This window comes from Calliphora vicina, chromosome 4, assembly GCF_958450345.1.
Source record: "Calliphora vicina chromosome 4, idCalVici1.1, whole genome shotgun sequence".
Classification (NCBI taxonomy): Eukaryota; Metazoa; Arthropoda; class Insecta; order Diptera; family Calliphoridae; genus Calliphora; species Calliphora vicina.
This window is the reverse complement of record NC_088783.1, coordinates 117,248,299-117,271,204: the sequence shown is the minus strand read 5'-3', so window position 1 is coordinate 117,271,204 and position 22,906 is coordinate 117,248,299. Positions and strand designations below refer to the sequence as shown.

Below are 22,906 nucleotides of genomic sequence, written 5' to 3'. Positions count from 1 at the left end.
ATAAAAGCGTTTTTAGTAGTTTGAAAATTGTAACAACTCTTTATTTATTTAAAATGTACAACAGAATTAAATAGTCACTCAGTGTTTTTCTTATACATGTTTATAAATTCGCAGAAATAAAGACACACTTTATAATGGACACGAATTCAATTGAAAAACACAGCAAACTTTAAGGCACTCAGTTGATGTTAACTCTGATAAACTCACTCACGACTGCAACCTCTGTCACTATTTATAACACTGCCATCTGCACTCTAGATTGTTCTTTAACTGTCAAAATTCGAATATTCTAGATCTTACTAATACATACGCCATCTGTGGTGTACTTTCTACCATAGAGAATAGACATAGAGCGGAAACTCTCCTGTCAAAGACCTAACTCAGTTGTCAGAAACCTAAGTGGTGAGAATGTATTAGTAGAAAAAACTATGTGAAAACAAAAACAACACTCGTATGTGTAACTTTTTTGAGTAATTTTTTGTTTGAGTTTTTTTCGAGTTTCCGCTCTATGTTCTCTATGCTTTCTACAATGTTCTTTAACTGAATATTCGAATTCGAATACAGCGTTGCCAACTTACGATCAAATCAACTGAAAGCAGTTTGCTATTACAGCACTGTTATTTGAAAGCATTATGCTACTTTTAAATCAGCCCTTAAAATCGTTATATTTGAATTCAAGTACAATTTCGTAACAATATGAAGGACTGCTTAATGAAAGTTAAAGTCAAACATTTTAAAGCTGAACTTGGAGAGTTAAAAAAAACAGAAAATGGCTTTGTGCCCAAGTGGATTAGAAAGTGAATTCGATTAGCCCCTAGTAAAGTTTGTTTTTATTCTCAAACATTACTTGGATTACTTAGAAAACCCTCAGTACGTGTCATTTAACACAATAAGCCCCCCTTGGTTACTTTTATTTCATACGTTTGGAATGTGAAATTTTATGAATTTAAATAAACTATTCAACCAATGCGTAGTAATCAGGTGAGAGCGTCTCGGCTACAAATACAACAAAGGCAATTTTTGTTATATTGGGAAGAACAGTAATTCCGTTTAGATTCGAATACAATTGTTCAATGAATAAATAAGTAAAACCCTCTAGTTTTGTTTTAATACATACATTTTATCTTACAATTCGAATTACGTAGCAACTGTCATTTAAGAAATTCAGCCCCCTTGGGGTCCTCACATTTTCCACTAAAGCTACGTTTCCGCATACACCGTAATCGGTGCCGATAACGAAAACTGAAAAACGTTTCTGAATTGTTTTCGTTTCAGTTGGGTGTCTTGCGGCATAAAACAGAAACGAAATTGTTTTTTTAATTTTGGATGTCGCACATTAAATAGAATTTCATTATTTTCGACGAAATCTATTATTTTTTTCTCTTCCGATAAAGAAAATGTATTTTTTTATTCATTTTGATTTGAAATAAAAAAATAATTAAAATAATTTCGTTCCCACAGCACCGAAAACAACCTACTTGAAGTTGTTTTCGTTCCGGCCCCAAATGACAGGTTTTTCGTTACTGATCGGTGCCATTTCGTTTCCAATTTTCGTTGCCGATTTCTGAAACGAACTTCTTTTCGGTGCAAATGTATGGAATTTCGTTTTCGGTGCCGATTACGTCGTATGCGGAAACGTAGCTTAACTCCTAGTCCCTTAATGAAAAAATTGCACACTTTGTTTTGTATATTTTTTTATTAATAATTTTATTTCTTGAAATTGCATATATTTATATATTATTTGAAAAAAGAGATGGGGGCGGGGGGGCCGTAGAAGAGAAATTGCATAAAAATATAGAATATATATTTTATATAAATGGAATACAAACTAAAATAATAGAATTAATAATAATAATAAAAAACCCTACAAATATAAGCTTAAATGAAATAAAGAAAATCTTATAAATGGTGTTTATATGAAAATTGTAAATGTGTTACTTGTTTTTTTTTTGGCCATGGTAAACAAAACTTTTAAACTTGTTAAGAAAATTCAATAAATTTTGAATTTAAATTAAGAAAAAGAAAAGCTTTGCTGTAAATACCACCAGTTTTTTCAAAGTTTTATAATTTTTTTTTTATTATTAATTTTTTTCAATACATTTTTTTTGTTGTGCAAAATAAAATTTCTAAAAAAATATTAAATTATTTCATTTTTAAAAAAAGGAGAGAGAGTTAAAGTTTAAAACGAAAAAAAAACAAAAGCCCTTTTGGATGGAATTGTTTAAAAATAAAAGAAAAAATATAACAAGTAATAAAATTTAACGTTATAATAAAATTAATTAGAGGAAGAAGGTTTTTAATAAATCAAAAAATTAAAAAAAAAAATCTATATTAATATTAATTAAGGTAATATTAAGTAAAAAAAATTTAATATTTCAATAAATGTTGTAGCAGGTCTGGGATTTGTTGGTTAAAAAGTAGAAAAAGGACTTATTATTTTGTTTAATTAAAGACTTTTGCCAGTGTGTGTTAGTATCGTTTGCATTTAGATATCATCGATATCAATCTCCTCGCCATCATCGTCCTCATCAATGACCTTCTTGGCCACTTGCTTAACAGCCTTCAAAGGCTCCACACGAGCACGATCATTATATTCAATCTCCACCTCTGAATCTTCATCATCCTCTTCTTCTGAGGAATCCTCCTCCTCGGCCTCCTTAAGCCATTGTATAAAAGGTTTGGTCTTTTCATGTATCTCAGTGGCCACATCCTTGGACACATACTTCTTGCTCACCTTTTGCGACCACTCCAATATCACTTTCTCATCCAAAATGTCGGCATCATAGAACAACTTAAAGACACCAGCCACTTTGGGTAAAAGTTTGTCCTTGTGCAAGGCAATGACCTGTTCAATGCCACCAATCAAATAGCGCTGAGCCTTTTGATTGTTATGAGTGAAACGCAATAGTAAGACACGATGTTTGCGCACATCTTGTGGTAGATTCTCGGAGAAGAGTAATTCGGCCAACACCAAAGAGGCCTTGTTGACAATGTCCAAACGTTCGGCTTCGATCAGGAGATCCTTGTGTTCGGCCACCGATTCCAATTGGCCAGCATCCAACTTCTTCTTGACAATTTCATAGAAAATGTCAATGCGTTCCTTTTCGGTTTTATCGTAGTCATCCGAAATGGTCATACTCTTGGCGCCATCGGTTAAATCTTGCAGACGAGCACGTATGGCTTCCTATAAAGGGAGAGTTAAATGAAAGTGGTCAATAAGGGGGGCCGCTACAAAACGCAAGTTGTATTATTTGTTAGTAAATGAGCGAAAGATGGTGAAAATGAAGTTTCGGATGCAAATATTTTAAAATGTTTGGAAAGAATACTCATTTTGATGAAAATTAAAAGTAATAAAAATTTAGGTGATGTTTTTAGTAAACAATTAACTTGTCTTTAGAATAACAGTTTCTTTCTTTTGAAAAATAAAGTTATCGATAACTTTTTTCTTGAAAAACAAAGTTATTGATAACTTTTCTTACGAATAATAAAGTTATCGATAAATTTTCTATAGAAAACTAAAGTTATCGATAGCTGTTCTATAGAAAAATAAAGTTATCGATAACTTTTCTATAGAAAAGTAAAGTTATCGATAACTTTTCTATAGAAAAGTAAAGTTATCGATAACTTTTCTATAGAAAAGTAAAGTTATCGATAACTTTTCTATAGAAAAGTAAAGTTATCGATAACTTTTCTATAGAAAAGTAAAGTTATCGATAACTTTTCTATAGAAAAGTAAAGTTATCGATAACTTTTCTATAGAAAAGTAAAGTTATCGATAACTTTTCTATAGAAAAGTAAAGTTATCGATAACTTTTCTATAGAAAAGTAAAGTTATCGATAACTTTTCTATAGAAAAGTAAAGTTATCGATAACTTTTCTATAGAAAAGTAAAGTTATCGATAACTTTTCTATAGAAAAGTAAAGTTATCGATAACTTTTCTATAGAAAAGTAAAGTTATCGATAACTTTTCTATAGAAAAGTAAAGTTATCGATAACTTTTCTATAGAAAAGTAAAGTTATCGATAACTTTTCTATAGAAAAGTAAAGTTATCGATAACTTTTCTATAGAAAAGTAAAGTTATCGATAACTTTTCTATAGAAAAGTAAAGTTATCGATAACTTTTCTATAGAAAAGTAAAGTTATCGATAACTTTTCTATAGAAAAGTAAAGTTATCGATAACTTTTCTATAGAAAAGTATCGATAACTTTTCTATAGAAAAGTAAAGTTATCGATAACTTTTCTATAGAAAAGTAAAGTTATCGATAACTTTTCTATAGAAAAGTAAAGTTATCGATAACTTTTCTATAGAAAAATAAAGTTATCGATAACTTTTCTATAGAAAAGTAAAGTTATCGATAACTTTTCTATAGAAAAGTAAAGTTATCGATAACTTTTCTATAGAAAAGTAAAGTTATCGATAACTTTTCTATAGAAAAGTAAAGTTATCGATAACTTTTCTATAGAAAAGTAAAGTTATCGATAACTTTTCTATAGAAAAGTAAAGTTATCGATAACTTTTCTATAGAAAAGTAAAGTTATCGATAACTTTTCTATAGAAAAGTAAAGTTATCGATAACTTTTCTATAGAAAAGTAAAGTTATCGATAACTTTTCTATAGAAAAGTAAAGTTATCGATAACTTTTCTATAGAAAAGTAAAGTTATCGATAACTTTTCTATAGAAAAGTAAAGTTATCGATAACTTTTCTATAGAAAAATAAAGTTATCGATAACTTTTCTTTTGAATAATAAAGTTATCGATAAATTTTCTATAGAAAAATAAAGTTATCGATAATTTTTCTATAGAAAAATAAAGTTATCGATAACTTTTCTATAGAAAAATAAAGTTATAGATAACTTTTCTATAAAAAAATAAAGTTATCGATAATTTTTCTATAGAAAAATAAAGTTATTGATAACTTTTCTTTTGAATAATGAAGTTATCGATAACTTTTCTATAGAAAAATAAAGTTATCGATAACTTTTCTATAAAAAAATAAAGTTATCGATAACTTTTCATTCGAATAATAAAGTTATCGAAATAGAATAGCAGAGCTATCGCTAACATTTCTAATACCAAGAAAAGAAAAATATGAAATTTTGTTCAAATCAAATATTTGGTATAAAGATTTGTTTTTAGTAAAAATGATTAAAACGAACTAATGAAGAAATTCTGAATTGTCTCACTCACCTTCGACACATCAACACTCCAATCTTCATCGTCATCAGTCTTCTCCGGCAAAGCGGCACTAATTTTTGCCTCCGTTTGACTGGCCTGATTGCCGCCATCCGAATCATCGGAATTCTTGCCCATCGAATTGTTAGCATCACCATTCTCACCGTTCTTACCCTTGGAACGTTTAGCACGCTTGCCCTCGGTCAACGAAGAACCCTGGACAGCCGGGTTAATAGTGGGTGGATTTTTCAAAATGAAAGTATTAACCTTGTGATGGACTTTCAAAAGGCCATGGAAACCACAGGCCTTGCAAGACTGAGAAATGGTTTGATTTTTGGCCGAAACAGTTAAATCGGTTTCGGGATTATCGCATTCGGGACACAAGACATATTTGCGGATGAAACCGTCCAAGAGATCTTGTAGTTTGGCAGCATCATGGGAGCCATTCACAATGAAACGTTCATTCTTAAAATTGAAAATGGAAATTAAAAAAAAAAACATTTTATTTGGGGAAAATTCTTCAATTTACCTTGTAATCAAATTGAGTTTGAGCACCCAATTCACAACCAAAATACTTGGTTGGATAGGTGGCTGGTCGGCCAATGGCCCTAGCAACTTCGGCCATATTGACAATGACGGTTTTAATGCCATTACCCTTGCCCTCGACCTTGGCCAAAATGCGCGGCATTTTGTAGCGATAGAAAATGTCAGTGACATTGCGATTAACATTAACGGAACCCATTTTGAATAAAAGTCTGTCTCAGGTTCACAACAATTAAATATTTCCGTAGATTTCCTTTGTTTGTGTGTTTTAGCGTGTTTTTGTATGTGTGTAAAAGCTTTAAGCCGTTTTTGTTAACAATCCAAATTCTTTAGTCCCTTAAAGGATATCCAAAATTGTCTAATCCTGTTTGTTATTTTGTGATGATGAAATTAACTCAAATAACGCTCAGATAGTTGTGTGTGTGGGCAAAAAACCTCATTACCAGCGGCGACAAAATCGTTTTCAATAAACATCAACAACTGGTTTAAGTTATAATAGGAATCGTAGGTCTCCTCTGCTTGGCCACAGTTTGCTGACGACTGCAGTATGTTGTTGCTGTTGTGGGTGTTGTAGGTGACGTTTGGAATAAAAGGTTTAAGATTTTTATTTTTTGATTTATTATATGGTTTTATGCAGTTTGGTAAATTCATGAAGTTTGTTTTTGTTTTTAAGGACTTTGGTTTAAAGTTCAAATTGAACGAACAACGAGTTGGTTGGTTGGTTGGTTTTTAGGGTTAGAAATTAATTTGCTGTTTGTTTGAAACTGTAACTAGTTTCAAATGTCCTTTTTTATATATATTGTTGTTGTCTTTAGTTATAATTAGTTAATATAAAGTTCTTGTGATTATTCTTTGTATTGATTTTATATAAGGGCTTCTTTATATTTTTGTTTTATTTAATAATTCTTGTTGAATTTATTTGATTTGATTTGTTTGTTTACACTCCTCCTTTTTTGGGTTTAACGCGGATGTGTTTTTAATTTTTTTAGAAATTTTTGTTTTGCTTTTTTTAGAAATTTTTTTATCAATTTTTTTTACATTTATATGTTTAATATTTTTTGTGTGTATGTGGTATTTGTGGTTTATTATTTATATTTATAAAAAATAGTTTTTGAAATTCGACAAACGAGGGCGCGTTTTTAATTCATTGAATAAGAGCCTCACGTTTCTCTAAAAGGTTGAAGTTTCCGATGTCTGTTACTAGAAAATTTTGAAGTCCTGCAATAAAAAATATATAAAGAAATCATTAAAATTAATTATTGGTTTTTAAAATTAAAAATTAAGTTTAAAAAGTCCTTAACCCAATTCTTAAAAATTTAATTATTTTCTAAAATAATAAATCTCTTTCTTTTTAGCCTTGACCGCTTAGTAGTTTTGAAATAGCTGAAAATCTATAATTATTTCCATATACACACATCCTGGCAACATGTTATTTTGCTGCCACCATGCAAGAATTTCCATTTCAACAACATTTTTTCTTTATTCTTTCATTTACATTTCAGCTGCCATGTTTTTAAATGTACTAGAAACACGTAATGCTGAATTGTAAACAGAGGAGGAGAGGAGGGGAAAACAACAGCAGCAGTATTATTACGAAATGTTAAATTTACTGCAGTAAGTCATTTATTTGAAAAGTTGTAAACAAACAACAACAAAACAAGTAAATCAAATACCTACTATACATACATGCATACTATTTTAAAAACGAAAAGTTTTGTCTGTGAAAAGCACACTTTTAGGCGTTAAAACTAAAAAAGCACACAACATTTTACCCTTAGTATAGAGAACAGAGAAGAGCAAATTAATGAAAACAAATTAAATTGTGAAATTTCATTCGATTACTTTACTTTTCTATAGAAAAGTTATCGATAACATTTGTTTTCTATAGAAAAGTTATCAATAACATTTGTTTTCTATAGAAAAGTTATCAATAACATTTGTTTTCTATAGAAAAGTTAACGATAACTTTGATATTTCATAGAAAAGATATCGATAACTTTTGTTTTCTATACAAAAGTTATCGATAACTTTTGTTTTCTATACAAAAGTTATCGATAACTTTTGTTTTCTATAGAAAAGTTATCGATAACTTCTGTTTTCTATAGAAAAGTTATCGATAACTTTTGTTTTCTATAGAAAAGTTATCGATAACTTTTGTTTTCTATAGAAAAGTTATCGATAACTTTTGTTTTCTATAGAAAAGTTATCGATAACTTTTGTTTTCTATAGAAAAGTTATCGATAACTTTTGTTTTCTATAGAAAAGTTATCGATAACTTTTGTTTTCTATAGAAAAGTTATCGATAACTTTACTTTTCTATAGAAAAGTTATCGATAACTTTACTTTTGTATAGAAAAGTTATCGATAACTTTACTTTTGTATAGAAAAGTTATCGATAACTTTACTTTTGTATAGAAAAGTTATCGATAACTTTACTTTTCTATAGAAAAGTTATCGATAACTTTACTTTTCTATAGAAAAGTTATCGATAACTTTACTTTTCTATAGAAAAGTTATCGATAACTTTACTTTTCTATAGAAAAGTTATCGATAACTTTACTTTTCTATAGAAAAGTTATCGATAACTTTACTTTTCTATAGAAAAGTTATCGATAACTTTACTTTTCTATAGAAAAGTTATCGATAACTTTACTTTTCTATAGAAAAGTTATCGATAACTTTACTTTTCTATAGAAAAGTTATCGATAACTTTACTTTTCTATAGAAAAGTTATCGATAACTTTACTTTTCTATAGAAAAGTTATCCATAACTTTACTTTTCTATAGAAAAGCTATCGATAACTTTACTTTTCTATAGAAAAGCTATCGATAACTTTACTTTTCTATAGAAAAGCTAGCGATAACTTTACTTTTCTATAGAAAAGCTAGCGATAACTTTACTTTTCTATAGAAAAGTTATCGATAACTTTACTTTTCTATAGAAAAGTTATCGATAACTTTACTTTTCTATAGAAAAGTTATCGATAACTTTACTTTTCTATAGAAAAGTTATCGATAACTTTACTTTTCTATAGAAAAGTTATCGATAACTTTACTTTTCTATAGAAAAGTTATCGATAACTTTACTTTTCTATAGAAAAGTTATCGATAACTTTACTTTTCTATAGAAAAGTTATCGATAACTTTACTTTTCTATAGAAAAGTTATCGATAACTTTACTTTTCTATAGAAAAGTTATCGATAACTTTACTTTTCTATAGAAAAGTTATCGATAACTTTACTTTTCTATAGAAAAGTTATCGATAACTTTACTTTTCTATAGAAAAGTTATCGATAACTTTACTTTTCTATAGAAAAGTTATCGATAACTCCTGTCTTTTATAGAAAAGTTATCGATAACTCCTGTCTTTTATAGAAAAGTTATCGATAACTCCTGTCTTTTATAGAAAAGTTATCGATAACTCCTGTCTTTTATAGAAAAGTTATCGATAACTTTACTTTTCTATAGAAAAGTTATCGATAACTTTACTTTTCTATAGAAAAGTTATCGATAACTTTACTTTTCTATAGAAAAGTTATCGATAACTTTACTTTTCTATAGAAAAGTTATCGATAACTTTACTTTTCTATAGAAAAGTTATCGATAACTTTACTTTTCTATATAAAAGTTATCGATAACTTTACTTTTCTATAGAAAAGTTATCGATAACTTTACTTTTCTATAGAAAAGTTATCGATAACTTTACTTTTCTATAGAAAAGTTATCGATAACTTTACTTTTCTATAGAAAAGTTATCGATAACTTTACTTTTCTATAGAAAAGTTATCGATAACTTTTGTTTTCTATATAAATATTATCGATAACTTTGGTTTTCTATAGAAAAATAATGGATAACTTTTGTTTTCTATAGAAAAGTTATCGATAACTTTTGTTTTCTATAGAAAAGTTATCGATAACTTTTGTTTTCTATAGAAATGTTTCGATAACTTTTGTTTTCTAAAGAAAAGTCATCGATAACTTTTGTTTTCTGAAGAAAAGTCATCGATAACTTTTGTTTTCTGAAGAAAAGTCATCGATAACTTTTGTTTTCTATAGAAATGTTTCGATAACTTTTGTTTTCTATAGAAAAGTTATCGATAACTTTTGTGTTCTATTGAAAAGTTATCGATAACTTTGCTATTCTGTAGAAATTCTAAAAAAAAGTTTTCGACAACGTTATTATTCTGTAGAAAAGTTATAAATTTCCCGTTAAATGCCTTGACATTTATCATGACAACATTATAACACTGCGCCAAAATTGTTTGTGCTTACATAACCTTAACTCTTCTATATAATTTAGCTAAACTGTCCTATTATATTAAATAGGTTCGTTTAAAAACAGTTGGGTTTTAGGTTATAATAGAAATAGAAACAATAAAAAATTATTTGGTATAAACCAACATGGTGCTAGACTGACTGCAGGCATGTAATGAAAAACGATTTACATTATTGATTTTTTGTTGTTGTTGTTGTTTTGTTAATGTTCCCCACTATAAAACATGTGTTGTGTTCTATTTTGTTATTGTTTTATTTTACGTTTATTCTCTGGTATTTCAGATAAATTTTAATTATAATGTTTCAAACCAAGCAAATGAACCAAATTCTTACCTATGACTTAAATAACGCCGATGTGAATTCATGCACGAACTAACTAGCTTGCTCCGTTGAGGTGGAGATGGAGGTGTTTTCTGGTATACTGGTGTTTCTGCAACAATGTAGAGAAATAAAGAAAATTATTATTATTAAATAAATAATTGATATAATTGGTTTATTCCGCAATAAATTACAGATTTCTAAAAGATTTAATTGGATTTTGGCAAATAGTTTCGTGGGGTATTACACAAAGATTTATGGCAATTCGTTTTTATATTTAATATTATGCTGGCATAGTTTTTACGTTCATAATTATGAAAACATTTGTATAAACTTTTAAAGTTGTTACAAAAAAAAAGAAAAATAATACTTTTATTTTCAAGAGAAAAGTTATCGATAAATTTTATTTTCTAGAGAATAGTTGTCTAAAAAATTTATTTTCTAGAAAGAAGTAATCGATAACTTTAATTTTCTAGAGAACAGTTGTCGATAACTTTTGTTTTCTATAGAAAAGTAACGATAACATTTATTTTGTATAGAAAAGTTATCGATAACTTTTATTTTCTCGATAAAAGTTATCGATAACTTTCATTTTATCTAGATAATTATCGATAATTTATTGCCTCTAGAATAATTTTCGATAACTTTTGTTTTATTTTGCAAAGTTATCGATAACCTTCATTTTGTAGAGAAAAGTAATCGATAAATATTATTTTCTGCAGAATAATTTTCGATAACTTTTATTTTCTATGGAAAAGTTATCGATAACTTTTGTCTTCTGGAGAAAAGTTATCACTAAATTTAGTTTTCTATAGAAAATTTATCGATAGCTTTTATTTTCTAGGAAAAAATTATCGATAACTTTTATTTTCTATGGAAAAGTTATCGATAATTTTTGTGTTCTATAGAAAAGTTATCGATAACTTTTGAGTTCTATGGAAAAGTTATCGATAACTTTTATTTTCTATTAAAAATTATCGATAACTTTTGTTTCCTATTCAAAATTATCGATAACTTTTGTTTCCTACAGAAAAGTTATCGATAACTTTTGTTTTCAAGAGAAAAGTTATCGATAACTTTTGTTTTCAAGAGAAAAGTTATAGATAACTTTTGTTTTCTATAGAAAAGTTATCGATTTCTATAGAAAAGTTATCAGTAACTTTTGTTTTCTATAGAAAAGTTATCGATAACTTTTGTTTTTTATAGAAAAGTTATCGATAACTTTTGTTTTCTATAGAAAAGTTATCGATAACTTTTGTTTTCTATAGAAAAGTTATCGATAACTTTTGTTTTCTATAGAAAAGTTATCGATAACTTTTGTTTTCTATAGAAAAGTTATCGATAACTTTTGTTTTCTAAAGAAAAGTTATCGATAACTTGTGTGTCCTAAAGAAAAGTTATCGATAACTTGTGTTTCCTAAAGAAAAATTATCGATAACTTTTGTTTTCTAAAGAAAAGTTATCGATAACTTTTGTTTTCTAAAGAAAAGTTATCGATAACTTTTGTTTTCTATAGAAAAGTTATCGATAACTTTTGTTTTCTAAAGAAAAGTTATCGATAACTTTTGTTTTCTATTAAAAATTATCGATAACTTTTGTTTTCTATTAAAAATTATCGATAACTTTTGTTTCCTACAGAAAAGTTATCGATAACTTTTGTTTTCTATAGAAATGTTTCGATAACTTTTGTTTTCTAAAGAAAAGTCATCGATAACTTTTGTTTTCTATAGAAAAGTTATCGATAACTTTTGTTTTCTCTAGAATAATTTTCGATAACATTTATTTTCTAGGTAAAAGTTATCGATAACTTTTGTTTTCTCTAGAATAATTTTCGATAACATTTATTTTCTAGGTAAAAGTTATCGATAATTCTATGAAAATTATTATTGGCTGCTTCTATTTTCCATGAAAAACTTATTCAAAATTTGTAAATTTTTTAAATTAATTCTAGGTTTAAAATCCTTCTCTTTTTAGCTCGGCTTTATCGTTCATGGCCCTAAATCTATATGCACTAAAACACGAAGGACATTAAAAACTGCCAGATATACAAAAATTTATTTTCCAAACACAGGACGACAAAACCCTAAAAAGGAAATGATGAAAATAAAGCAGAATAGACAAGAAAAAGACCAACTCAACTGTTAAAGTATTAAGACTTGAAAGGAAAATGTATGTATGTATTTGCCACAGAACAACAAGGCAGGAAAAGGAAACCTTATTAAATCCAAAAAAAGAACAGAACAGAAACTAGAAAAATAATTGAAGATGCCTGCCTGAGATAATAAAGTATTGATTTAAAAAAAAATGGTTTTTGATGTTTAAAGCTGTTTTCAAAATATTTTTTTTAAGAATTTTTGAAAAACTTACTTGTGTTAGGTTTATGGTAGGCGTAAGACACCACAAATTGTAATAATGTTAAAGAGCCCACCATAAGATGATGATGCTCTTGTTTTTTATGTAATTTATTCAACACGTTTAAGGATATTTCACAAAAAGGCTTGTAATTGAAAGAAGAAATGTAGAAATGTAAGAAAATTATAATCAAAAGCACTCGCGTACACTTAATTAATTGTCTGGTTTATAAGATACTTCTTAAATTGTTAGTAATTATTAATGGTTTTCAATTAATAGCACAAATTGTAAATCTAAAACAAAATATAAGAAATTTAATAAAAATAATTTGAAAAATTTGTTTAATTTAAATAAAAAGATTTTTTGAATATTTTTTTTTTTCTTAAATGAAATTTAAATGTTTAGTTGCTGGGTTTTTTTTGTTTAAAAAAAAGTAATTTATTTCCACTTCCGTTTTGTTTTTTTTTTAATTAATTTCTGTCTATGTTTGTTGAAAATTTCTGTATATGATAATACTTTTGGTAATTAGCAAAAACCACTTGTGTTTTTTTGGTTGATTAAAGTTTTCTAGGTGTTGCACGGTTCAGCTCTTGAAAAAGACTAAAAGTTATGTCCTTATGAAAGCATACTTTTAGGTTTAGCAAGAGTAACTATTTGAAAAATATTACGCTCTTTAAAATTCTTGCTCATTTTCTCTGAATGCAAGAATTTCTCACAGTTTTTTTATTCTATTTTTGAAGTTAATCCTTTTAAAATTTCTTAAAAGTATTGTGTACTTTTAGGCTGGTTATAAAAATATAAAAAAAGTAAAGCATATGTTGAGGCTCTAGAGTATTAAATTATATAAATATTTATCACTAAACAAATATTTAATTTACGTCATAATAAGTTATTTTTTAAGATACTTGTTCTACTCTCTATTTCACAAGTTTTCTTTATATTATACTCTTTCTCTCTGTCTCTTTTTTCATTAACCATAACAGCGCATGCCTTTTTCCTTACAAATCCTATTTTCTTAATAGTTTATATAAAATTCCATGAAAAAACCCTTTTATAAGTATCATTTGTATTGCCTCAAAAGATGTGTTTCTGATAGATGTTTTAAAAAGCCATCGGGACTGCTGTTGAAGCTGTTTTGTTGTAAACATAAAAAGTTGGGTTAGAGTGTGTATTTAAAGTGTTAAGGTACAATTGAAAAATTATTATGCTAGGTTGAGTATTTCAGCAGAGCCTTATTATGTTTAGCAGCCTGTATTGTATTGTGCCTATGACACCTAGCAAAAGGAGAATGTATTTGAGCAAAAATAACAATTAAATAAAACCTAGGTATTATTTAGCTAATAAACCAGAGAGTTCATTTAAGGTTAAATTAGCAAGAAGACTTTAAATTTTATCACAAAATGTAAAAGCATGTAATTTAGAAAGGTGGGTATAAATTAATTTAATTAGTTTTAAGAAAAGACACTCATTAACATCCTACAAACAGATAAAATCTTAAAATATCTACAAAAATTGGGTAACATACGTCTTTAGTATAAGACCTAGTATTTAGTATAAGACCTAGTCTTTAGTATAAGACCTAGTCTTTAGTATAAGACCTAGTCTTTAGTATAAGACCTAGTCTTTAGTATAAGACCTAGTCTTTAGTATAAGACCTAGTCTTTAGTATAAGACGTAGTCTTTAGTATAAGACGTAGTCTTTAGTATAAGACCTAGTCTTTAGTATCAGACCTAGTCTTTAGTATAAGACCTAGTCTTTAGTATAAAACGTAGTCTTTAGTATAAGACCTAGTCTTTAGTATAAGACCTAGCCTTTAGTATAAGACCTAGTCTTTAGTATAAGACGTAGTCTTTAGTATAAGACGTAGTCTTTAGTATAAGACATAGTCTTTAGTATAAGACGTAGTCTTTAGTATAAGACCTAGTCTTTAGTATAAGACCTAGTCTTTAGTATAAGACCTAGTCTTTAGTATAAGACCTAGTCTTTAGTATAAGACCTAGTCTTTAGTATAAGACCTAGTCTTTAGTATAAGACCTAGTCTTTACTATAAGACCTAGTCTTTAGTATAAGACGTAGTCTTTAGTATAAAACGTAATCTCTAGTATAAGACGTAGTCTTTAGTATAAGACGTAGTCTTTAGTATAAGACGTAGTCTTTAGTATAAGACCTAGTCTTTAGTATCAGACCTAGTCTTTAGTATAAGACCTAGTCTTTAGTATAAAACGTAGTCATTAGTATAAGACCTAGTCTTTAGTATAAGACCTAGCCTTTAGTATAAGACCTAGTCTTTAGTATAAGACGTAGTCTTTAGTATAAGACGCAGTCTTTAGTATAAGACGTAGTCTATAGTATAAGACGTAGTCACAAGTGGTTTAGTATAAGACGTAGTCTTTAGTATAAGACATAGTCTTTAGTATAAGACGTAGTCTTTAGTATAAGACCTAGTCTTTAGTATAAGACCTAGTCTTTAGTATAAGACCTAGTCTTTAGTATAAGACCTAGTCTTTAGTATAAGACCTAGTCTTTAGTATAAGACCTAGTCTTTAGTATAAGACCTAGTCTTTAGTATAAGACCTAGTCTTTAGTATAAGACGTAGTCTTTAGTATAAAACGTAATCTATAAGACGTAGTCTTTAGAATAAGACGTAGTCTTTAGTATAAGACGTAGTCTTTAGTATAAGACGTAGTCTTTAGTATAAGACGTAGTCTTTAGTATAAGACGTAGTCTTTAGTATAAGACGTAGTCTTTAGTATAAGACGTAGTCTTTAGTATAAGACGTAGTCTTTAGTATAAGACGTAGTCTTTAGTATAAGACGTAGTCTTTAGTATAAGACCTAGCCTTTAGTATAAGACGTAGTCTTTAGTATAAGACGCAGTCTTTAGTATAAGACGTAGTCTATAGTATAAGACGTAGTCACAAGTGGTTTAGTATAAGACGTAGTCTTTAGTATAAGACATAGTCTTTAGTATAAGACATAGTCTTTAGTATAAGACGTAGTCTTTAGTATAAGACCTAGTCTTTAGTATAAGACCTAGTCTTTAGTATAAGACCTAGTCTTTAGTATAAGACCTAGTCTTTAGTATAAGACCTAGTCTTTATTATAAGACGTAGTCTTTATTATAAGACGTAGTCTTTATTATAAAACGTAAAACCTATTTAAAAAGAAGTAGTTGCGAAATTTTGCCTCATCCGCCAATTTGTTCTGATCGAAGCAGAAGGCTCTCTCTGGGATACGCTTCACCTTAGAACATAATATCTGAAATTGGCTTGATATTTTCTTTGCCTCAAAAGATGAGCAGTTCTTTTGGCTTCGAAACCAGAAAGAGCGAAAAAAAGTCATCGAATTAAAGTTAAAAATTTTAAAAATTACGAATTTTTAAGTCATTCAAACATTATAATCGGCTAAAACCGAATTATAGGAAACTATCCCTCTTGTTATAACAACAACATTACGATTTTCCTATGAAATTATTTGCTTTTTAGGTTTAAACTCGTGTTTAAGTGTTTTTCTTTAAACTGTTAACTAATTTCTCTGTATTTATTAATTTCTCATCCCCCCTTTTTAGGTGCTAATGAATTATTCTTAAGATTTTTCTTTATACTTATTACAAAAACATTATAATGAATGTCATGTCGTTATTTTCTAATAAAAAACACAAACTAGCAACAAACTATTCAAGGTTTTTTTTTATTTTGCAAATATTCACATGTGTGAATATCATTCATACATATAGAAATCTTATTTTTATTTTATTTTATTTTTTTTTTAGTATGCAAACACTTAAGATTGAAAATGTATTATTTCTTATTTGCAAACTCATACAATTTAAGAGACGAACAACACCGAACACCAACGTCATCATTGAAATAATTTATGCTCAAACAAATTCTATTTTTTATTTTCTTTCTGAATTTCATACAAATAAAAAAAGCAAGCAGCTAACAAACAGAAAAATAATCTAAAACCCACAATATACAACACTCAACTCAATCTCAAAGTAAAACACACAAAAATTAAATGTAAATATAGAAAGAAATATGTACTACTACGTCATTTCACAAAAAAAAATAAATATGTAAATAAATTAAAATTTATGAAATTTAAGATAAAAAAGACTTAGTTTTGCTGCAGATTTTTCTTTAAAAGTTATTTACTTTTTATCATAAAGGTTTGTTTGATTAATTAGCTCATTTTCTTGTTTTTTTGTTGTACATATTTAACAGTTGACACGTGCTATTTCAAAGATAAATTGAAGGTATGATATCTATTTTGTTTGCAATTTATGAAAGAAATTATTGTTGTTGTTGTTACCTCACATGATATAAATTTTGTGAATGAGGCAATTAGTTTTTTAAATGTTATGTGATTTATTATAAAGAAGATAGGAAAATATGGTGCTACTGTTTAATAAATATTACAATAATATTTTTCAATAATTTTACTGAAATTTTAAAAAAAATAAAATTGTTATTTTTTTACCATTATACAACAATATAAGGTACACTCAGTAAAACATAAACTCTCAATTATACAATTCTTGTAACGTCAAACAAAAGAAAATATAAAAAATATGAAAAAATCAAAATCAAAGTTTGACGTTATAGGGGTAAATATTGAAAACTCTCCCTCTGTTTCTACCTTTTACAATTATTGTATCATGTTTTTTACTTAATAATAATTATTTGATTTAAGGTATTTTATATACAAATTTTTATTTCAATTTTAGGAATAAAAAAGCATTTTCAGGAATAAAAAAGCTATAAAAAACTAAACAACATTTTTAAATTTTTTTTTGCAAAATTTAAAAGTTTTTTTTTACAAACAAAATTCTTCATTATTTATTAAATTTTTTTTGGGAAATTTTGAAATTTTTTTACAAAAACATTTTTAAAATTTTTAAAAATTAATAAGAATTAAAATAAATATACAGTTTTTACAAAAATAATTTGTGTAAAAACTGAATTTTGAAAAGTTTTGAAATTGAAAAAAAAAATTTTGAAAAATTATAACTTTTGTTTTCTATAATTAAATTATCAATAGCTTTCGTTTCTATAGATTTTCTATAGAAACTAAAAGTTATCGATAACTTTTCTATAGAAACTAAAAGTTATCGATAACTTTTCTATAGAAACTAAAAGTTATCGATAACTTTTCTATAGAAACTAAAAGTTATCGATAACTTTTCTGTAGAAACTAAAAGTTATCGATAACTTTTCTATCGAAACTAAAAGTTATCGATAACTTTTCTATAGAAACTAAAAGTTATCGATAACTTTTCTATAGAAACTAAAAGTTATCGATAACTTTTCTATAGAAACTAAAAGTTATCGATAACTTTTCTGTAGAAACTAAAAGTTATCGATAACTTTTCTGTAGAAACTAAAAGTTATCGATAACTTTTCTGTAGAAACTAAAAGTTATCGATAACTTTTCTGTAGAAACTAAAAGTTATCGATAACTTTTCTGTAGAAACTAAAAGTTATCGATAACTTTTCTGTAGAAACTAAATGTTATCGATAACTTTTCTGTAGAAACTAAAAGTTATCGATAACTTTTCTGTAGAAACTAAAAGTTATCGATAACTTTTCTATAGAAACTAAAAGTTATCGATAACTTTTCTATAGAAACTAAAAGTTATCGATAACTTGTCTATAGAAACTAAAAGTTATCGATAACTTTTCTATAGAAACTAAAAGTTATCGATAACTTTTCTATAGAAACTAAAAGTTATCGATAACTTTTCTATAGAAACTAAAAGTTATCGATAACTTTTCATTTTCTAGAGAAAAGTTATCGACAACTTTCATATTCTACAGAAAAGTTATCGATAACTTTTCAATAGAAAACATCGATAAATTTTCTACTTTTATTTTCTTTAAAAAATTATCGATTACTTTTCCAAAGTTACAAAATTTAAAAGAAAAAATATTTTTTCAAAAATTTTGAAAAAATATTTTTGTAAAAAAATTTTAAATTATATTTTTGTAAAAAAAAATAACATATTTAAACAATTTTTAAAACAAAAATAATTTTTAAAAAAATATTGAATAAAATAATGTTCTATAGGGAATGCTTGCTATCAAATCCAAGTAAATGTTCGTTGTAATTCAGATACAATTTAGATTTTTATAAAATAAATTTGGTTTTTTTATAAATCAAGAATTTTTTTTATTTTTTCTTAAATTTTTTATATCAAAATTTCAAATGTTTAAAGAATTTCGTTTAAAAAAAATGTAAAATTCTTTTAGTAAAGACGAAAACAAAAATTTCTTTCATTAGTCCCGGTCCACACTGTGAAACATTTGCTGCAAAACATTTGAGTTTGTTGATGAAAGGGGAAAGAGGAATGAAAAAGGGAACTTTGTTTCATGTACATGAAGTTTTTGTTGAGTATGTCATCCACATTTATTCGTTCGTATTCGTACTGTACAGAAATGTCAAAAACTGAAAAGCAAAAACTTCACTGTGTGGACACAAATGCAGTTTCAAAAGAGAATTTAAAAATGTTTTGCAGCAAATGTTTCACTGTGTGGACCGGGACTTACTGTAACTAATTCAATCAGCTAAACTTTTTATAAAAACATGGGATAATTCTAAAAGAATTCTAAATATATGAATTTTTTGGTAATTGCCAGTTAATTATTAACTGAAACCTAGAAAGATGTAATTTAAAATGATATACAAATTATTGTGTTATTAAAACTAAGTGAATGTTCTTTGTAATTCCCATACAAATTTACCAAATGACATTCACAGTGAATGAACTGTTAATGCTTGTTATCAAATCCAAGTGAATGCTCATTGTAATTCACATAAAGAATTGCCAGATGCAAATCACAAAGAAATTCTATTTTTCTTGCAATTTTCAATGACAATTGTCCACTATAGTGAGTTTTTCACTTATAGACTTTAAAATTAATTCAAAAAAGCTTTCAAAGGTACATTTATTCCTATAAAACCTAAAATGCTTAACAAACTTAAAACTGGCCATAATATAAATCTGTTCATACTAAAAATTACCTACAGCTGTTAAGTTTTCAATCTAGAATGAGTACTAATCTTTAAAATCTAAGTGTAACAAACTCCTTAAACATTTCTAGTCTTATGAATTTCTACTCTAAATCATGCACTTTTCTCATAAACAAAACTAAGCCACAAAATATAAATACTATGTATTTCACAATGGCAAATGAATAATAAAATAAATGTACATCGTACATATATTTTACTGTTGACGTTGTCTTGGAAGCTAAAACAAACTCAACCAAGTTAAACAAAATTGAAAAAAAGAAAAAACAATTAAAATGCATTATAATATAAAACAAAAACTACAACATTAAATCACCTTAGTAGCAGCAATGAAATAATAAAAAAAAGTAATGGTTTTTAAACTCAACAGTGTACAATCAAAATTTTGTTGATTTTTTTTTGTTGCTTCTCAGCTTTTATTTATTTTAGTAGTCTTAACGACTTGTTTAAATAATATCGTTCAGAGCGTATTTATTGAAGAAAACCGGTCTGATTTTGTGTTGTATTTTGTTTGTTTTTTTTTTGTTGGGTACATTTCAATGATGCACACGTCTTAAGAGAGGAAGGAGGAGGAGGGTGTGTGTGGTGGTAAAACAAGTAAAAACAAAGACATTAAAAAAAATTATAATCATTTTTGGAAATTAAACACAATTTGTGAAAGAAAAAAAAACATTGAAGATTGCAGTTTTTAATGGAAATGATTAAAATGCTAGAAATATCAATAAATAATTTACTCTAAAATTTGTATAATGTTCAACAAAATATTATGACAAAATATAAATTTTAAACCCAATTGCCATTTATAATATTAGCTGAATCATTGTAAGATTTCCAGTGATATATTGTGAATGTTATCAATCTGTAAAAGTACTTTTACTTTTGTTAGTAATTTATGTAAAAACTTGTTATCAATCTATGTGAATGAGTTACATCATTAAAAAATCCCTGTTATCAATCCTATATGGATGACTGCATTGTCATTCACAGTGATTGATAACAATATAGACTAATTCTGGCAACACCAAATTGTTGTTGTCATGACCGTGTGAATGTTTGTATTTTCATTCACTGTGTTTGATAACACAAAATTTATATCATTGGATATCTTAAACTTTCATAAAAAATAACTGTATATTTAACACTTACCTGTTATTCTTTCAAAAGTCATATAAAAAATATATTCCTTTGCACGGGGTTTCCTCAAAATTTGTATCCACTCAGTAATAATTGTTTTGTTAATTTAATTTAAAGAAAAAAACGAACTCAAAAAAATTCCAATAGAATTATATGAATTCAGCAATTTTAGCAGCTTTTAGATTTCAATTAGAAATTCATGAGAAGAAATACAAACAAAAAATTTTTAAGGTTTTTGTTTGCAAACAAAATAAAAAGAAAAACTAAATGAGGAAGAGTTTTTTTTTATATATAGATTATTTTGCAAATGGAATTTTTTGTTTTGTTTATCTCGGTTTTGCACTCAGCACAAAAATATGTGGCTTTTGTGTGTACCAGAAAAATAAATAATTAACAAATTTGTATTAACTGCAAAGAAAAAAAGAAGAGAAAAAAAAACAAGAAATGAATATAAGAAAGAAGACAATGATATGGATTATAAATACACAACAACAACAAGTATAAAGAAAGAAGAACTAGGTACATAATTGCAATTTTTTGTTATTGTGTTGAAATTGAATTAATTATTTATTGTATTCAAATGTATATAAATAAAACTTGTATAAATAAAAAAAAAGAAAAACTGACACAGTATTGTTGCTAAGCATGCAATTATGTGTGTTTACTAGGTTTTACTGGTGTTTTTCCCCGTTTGCAAAATAAACCAATCACAAACAAAGAGTTGCCAAAAGTAAAATTTTAAAAATTTTTAAAATTAAAAAAAAATCTATAAAAATTTTGAAATTAAAAAAAAAATCTACCTATAAAAATTGAATAATTAAATTAATCTATAAAAATTTTGAAATTAAAAAAAAATCTACCTATAAAAATTGAATAATTAATAAAATATAATTATAAAAAAAATATTAAAAACCATTTTTGGTGAAAAAAATTTGTTGAAATAATTTTGGGTGAAAAATAGGTTATCTCAGCCAGTTGTGGGCCAATTTTCTCGATTTTAAATAGGAATTTAAGCGGATATATTGATGTATTAATCATGGATGTAAGTTGTTTGGTAACTTCGGAAAGTTTATTTCAACATATAGACAGGATATGGCTAGTTCGATTTCCCTGTCTATAACGATCCAGAATATATATACTTTATGGGGTCACAAATGAAAAGTGTAGAAATTACTAACAAAAATTTTCACTCTAGGGCCTAGAGTCTAGGCCCTAAAATAAAAATTTGGTAACGAATCAAAGTGCAACCCTTAAACTAGACTTTAGCCAAAAAAAAATTTTTGAAATATTTATTTGAAAATTGGTGTTACTCCATTTGATATTCTTTAAAATATACAAATTTTTTATATCTTTTTCGTAAAATATATCCTCCTTTCTTTTAGAAAGAAAATTTATTAATCCATTTTCCACTTTTCCGTCTACATTTCTTGGCAACCCTTAACTTTAGTAATTTTTTTTCTTGGCAAAAACAACAAAAAACACACTTCAAAACCAAGAAAAACACACACATACACATAAACCACCACTATTTCCCTACAACAACAAAAAACATGAACTGTTCCCTTTGGACACGTTCTCCACCACGAAAAATTACAAATTTTTCTCGAATTTTCCAAAAAAATTTTGTCAATTTAACATTACTTTTTTCACTATATTTAACACGTCATTTATTTTATTCGCTTAGCCTTAAAATTAAGCAGTCCATCATGAAAAATTGCAAAAACCTTTCAAAGCTCTTTTTATTTTATTTTTTGCAATTCTTGTTGGCCTTTGTCTAACCTCACTTTATCTCTTGAAACGACTTGAAAAAAATTCCCTTTCTACATTTATTTACCTGGATTTTATAGTTAAAACGTAAACGTTTTTTTTCTTACGAAATAAAACACTGTTTTAAACAAATAAAATTTGTATAAAATGCACAGAAAATTTTGAAATTGTATAAACTTTTTAAAAACGTTTCGCAATTATTTCACAACGATTGCAATGCAGCTAAGTATATAACCTCTTGAAAAGCACAATTGATAATAATCGTCGTTTTTTCTTTGTGGCAATATGGCGTAGTTGGTGGAAGAA

The 22,906-nt window shown here is 26.8% G+C and overlaps 1 protein-coding gene and 1 long non-coding RNA gene across 3 annotated transcripts; one reads left to right on the top strand and one right to left on the bottom strand.

The window, feature by feature from the left end:
- Positions 1–1,677: 1,677 nt before the first annotated feature.
- eIF5 (eukaryotic translation initiation factor 5) lies at positions 1,678–21,006 on the bottom strand. Of its 2 annotated transcripts, none has more exons than XM_065510193.1 (5): positions 20,846–21,006; positions 10,330–10,426; positions 5,707–6,938; positions 5,193–5,642; positions 1,678–3,184 (listed from the first exon to the last, which is right to left on the bottom strand). In XM_065510193.1, the coding sequence occupies exons 3-5, from the start codon at positions 5,917–5,919 to the stop codon at positions 2,486–2,488; spliced, it is 1,362 nt and encodes a 453-aa protein (XP_065366265.1). In that variant the 5' UTR covers positions 5,920–6,938; positions 10,330–10,426; positions 20,846–21,006; the 3' UTR covers positions 1,678–2,485. The 2 variants fall into 2 exon arrangements, with proteins under 2 accessions (XP_065366265.1, XP_065366266.1); XM_065510194.1 differs by lacking the exon at positions 20,846–21,006 and adding an exon at positions 12,682–12,722.
- On the top strand, positions 7,112–10,522 carry LOC135959148 (uncharacterized). Its single transcript, XR_010576506.1, has 2 exons — positions 7,112–7,334; positions 10,279–10,522. It is a non-coding gene; the product is annotated as an uncharacterized LOC135959148 (long non-coding RNA).
- Positions 21,007–22,906: the final 1,900 nt, after the last annotated feature.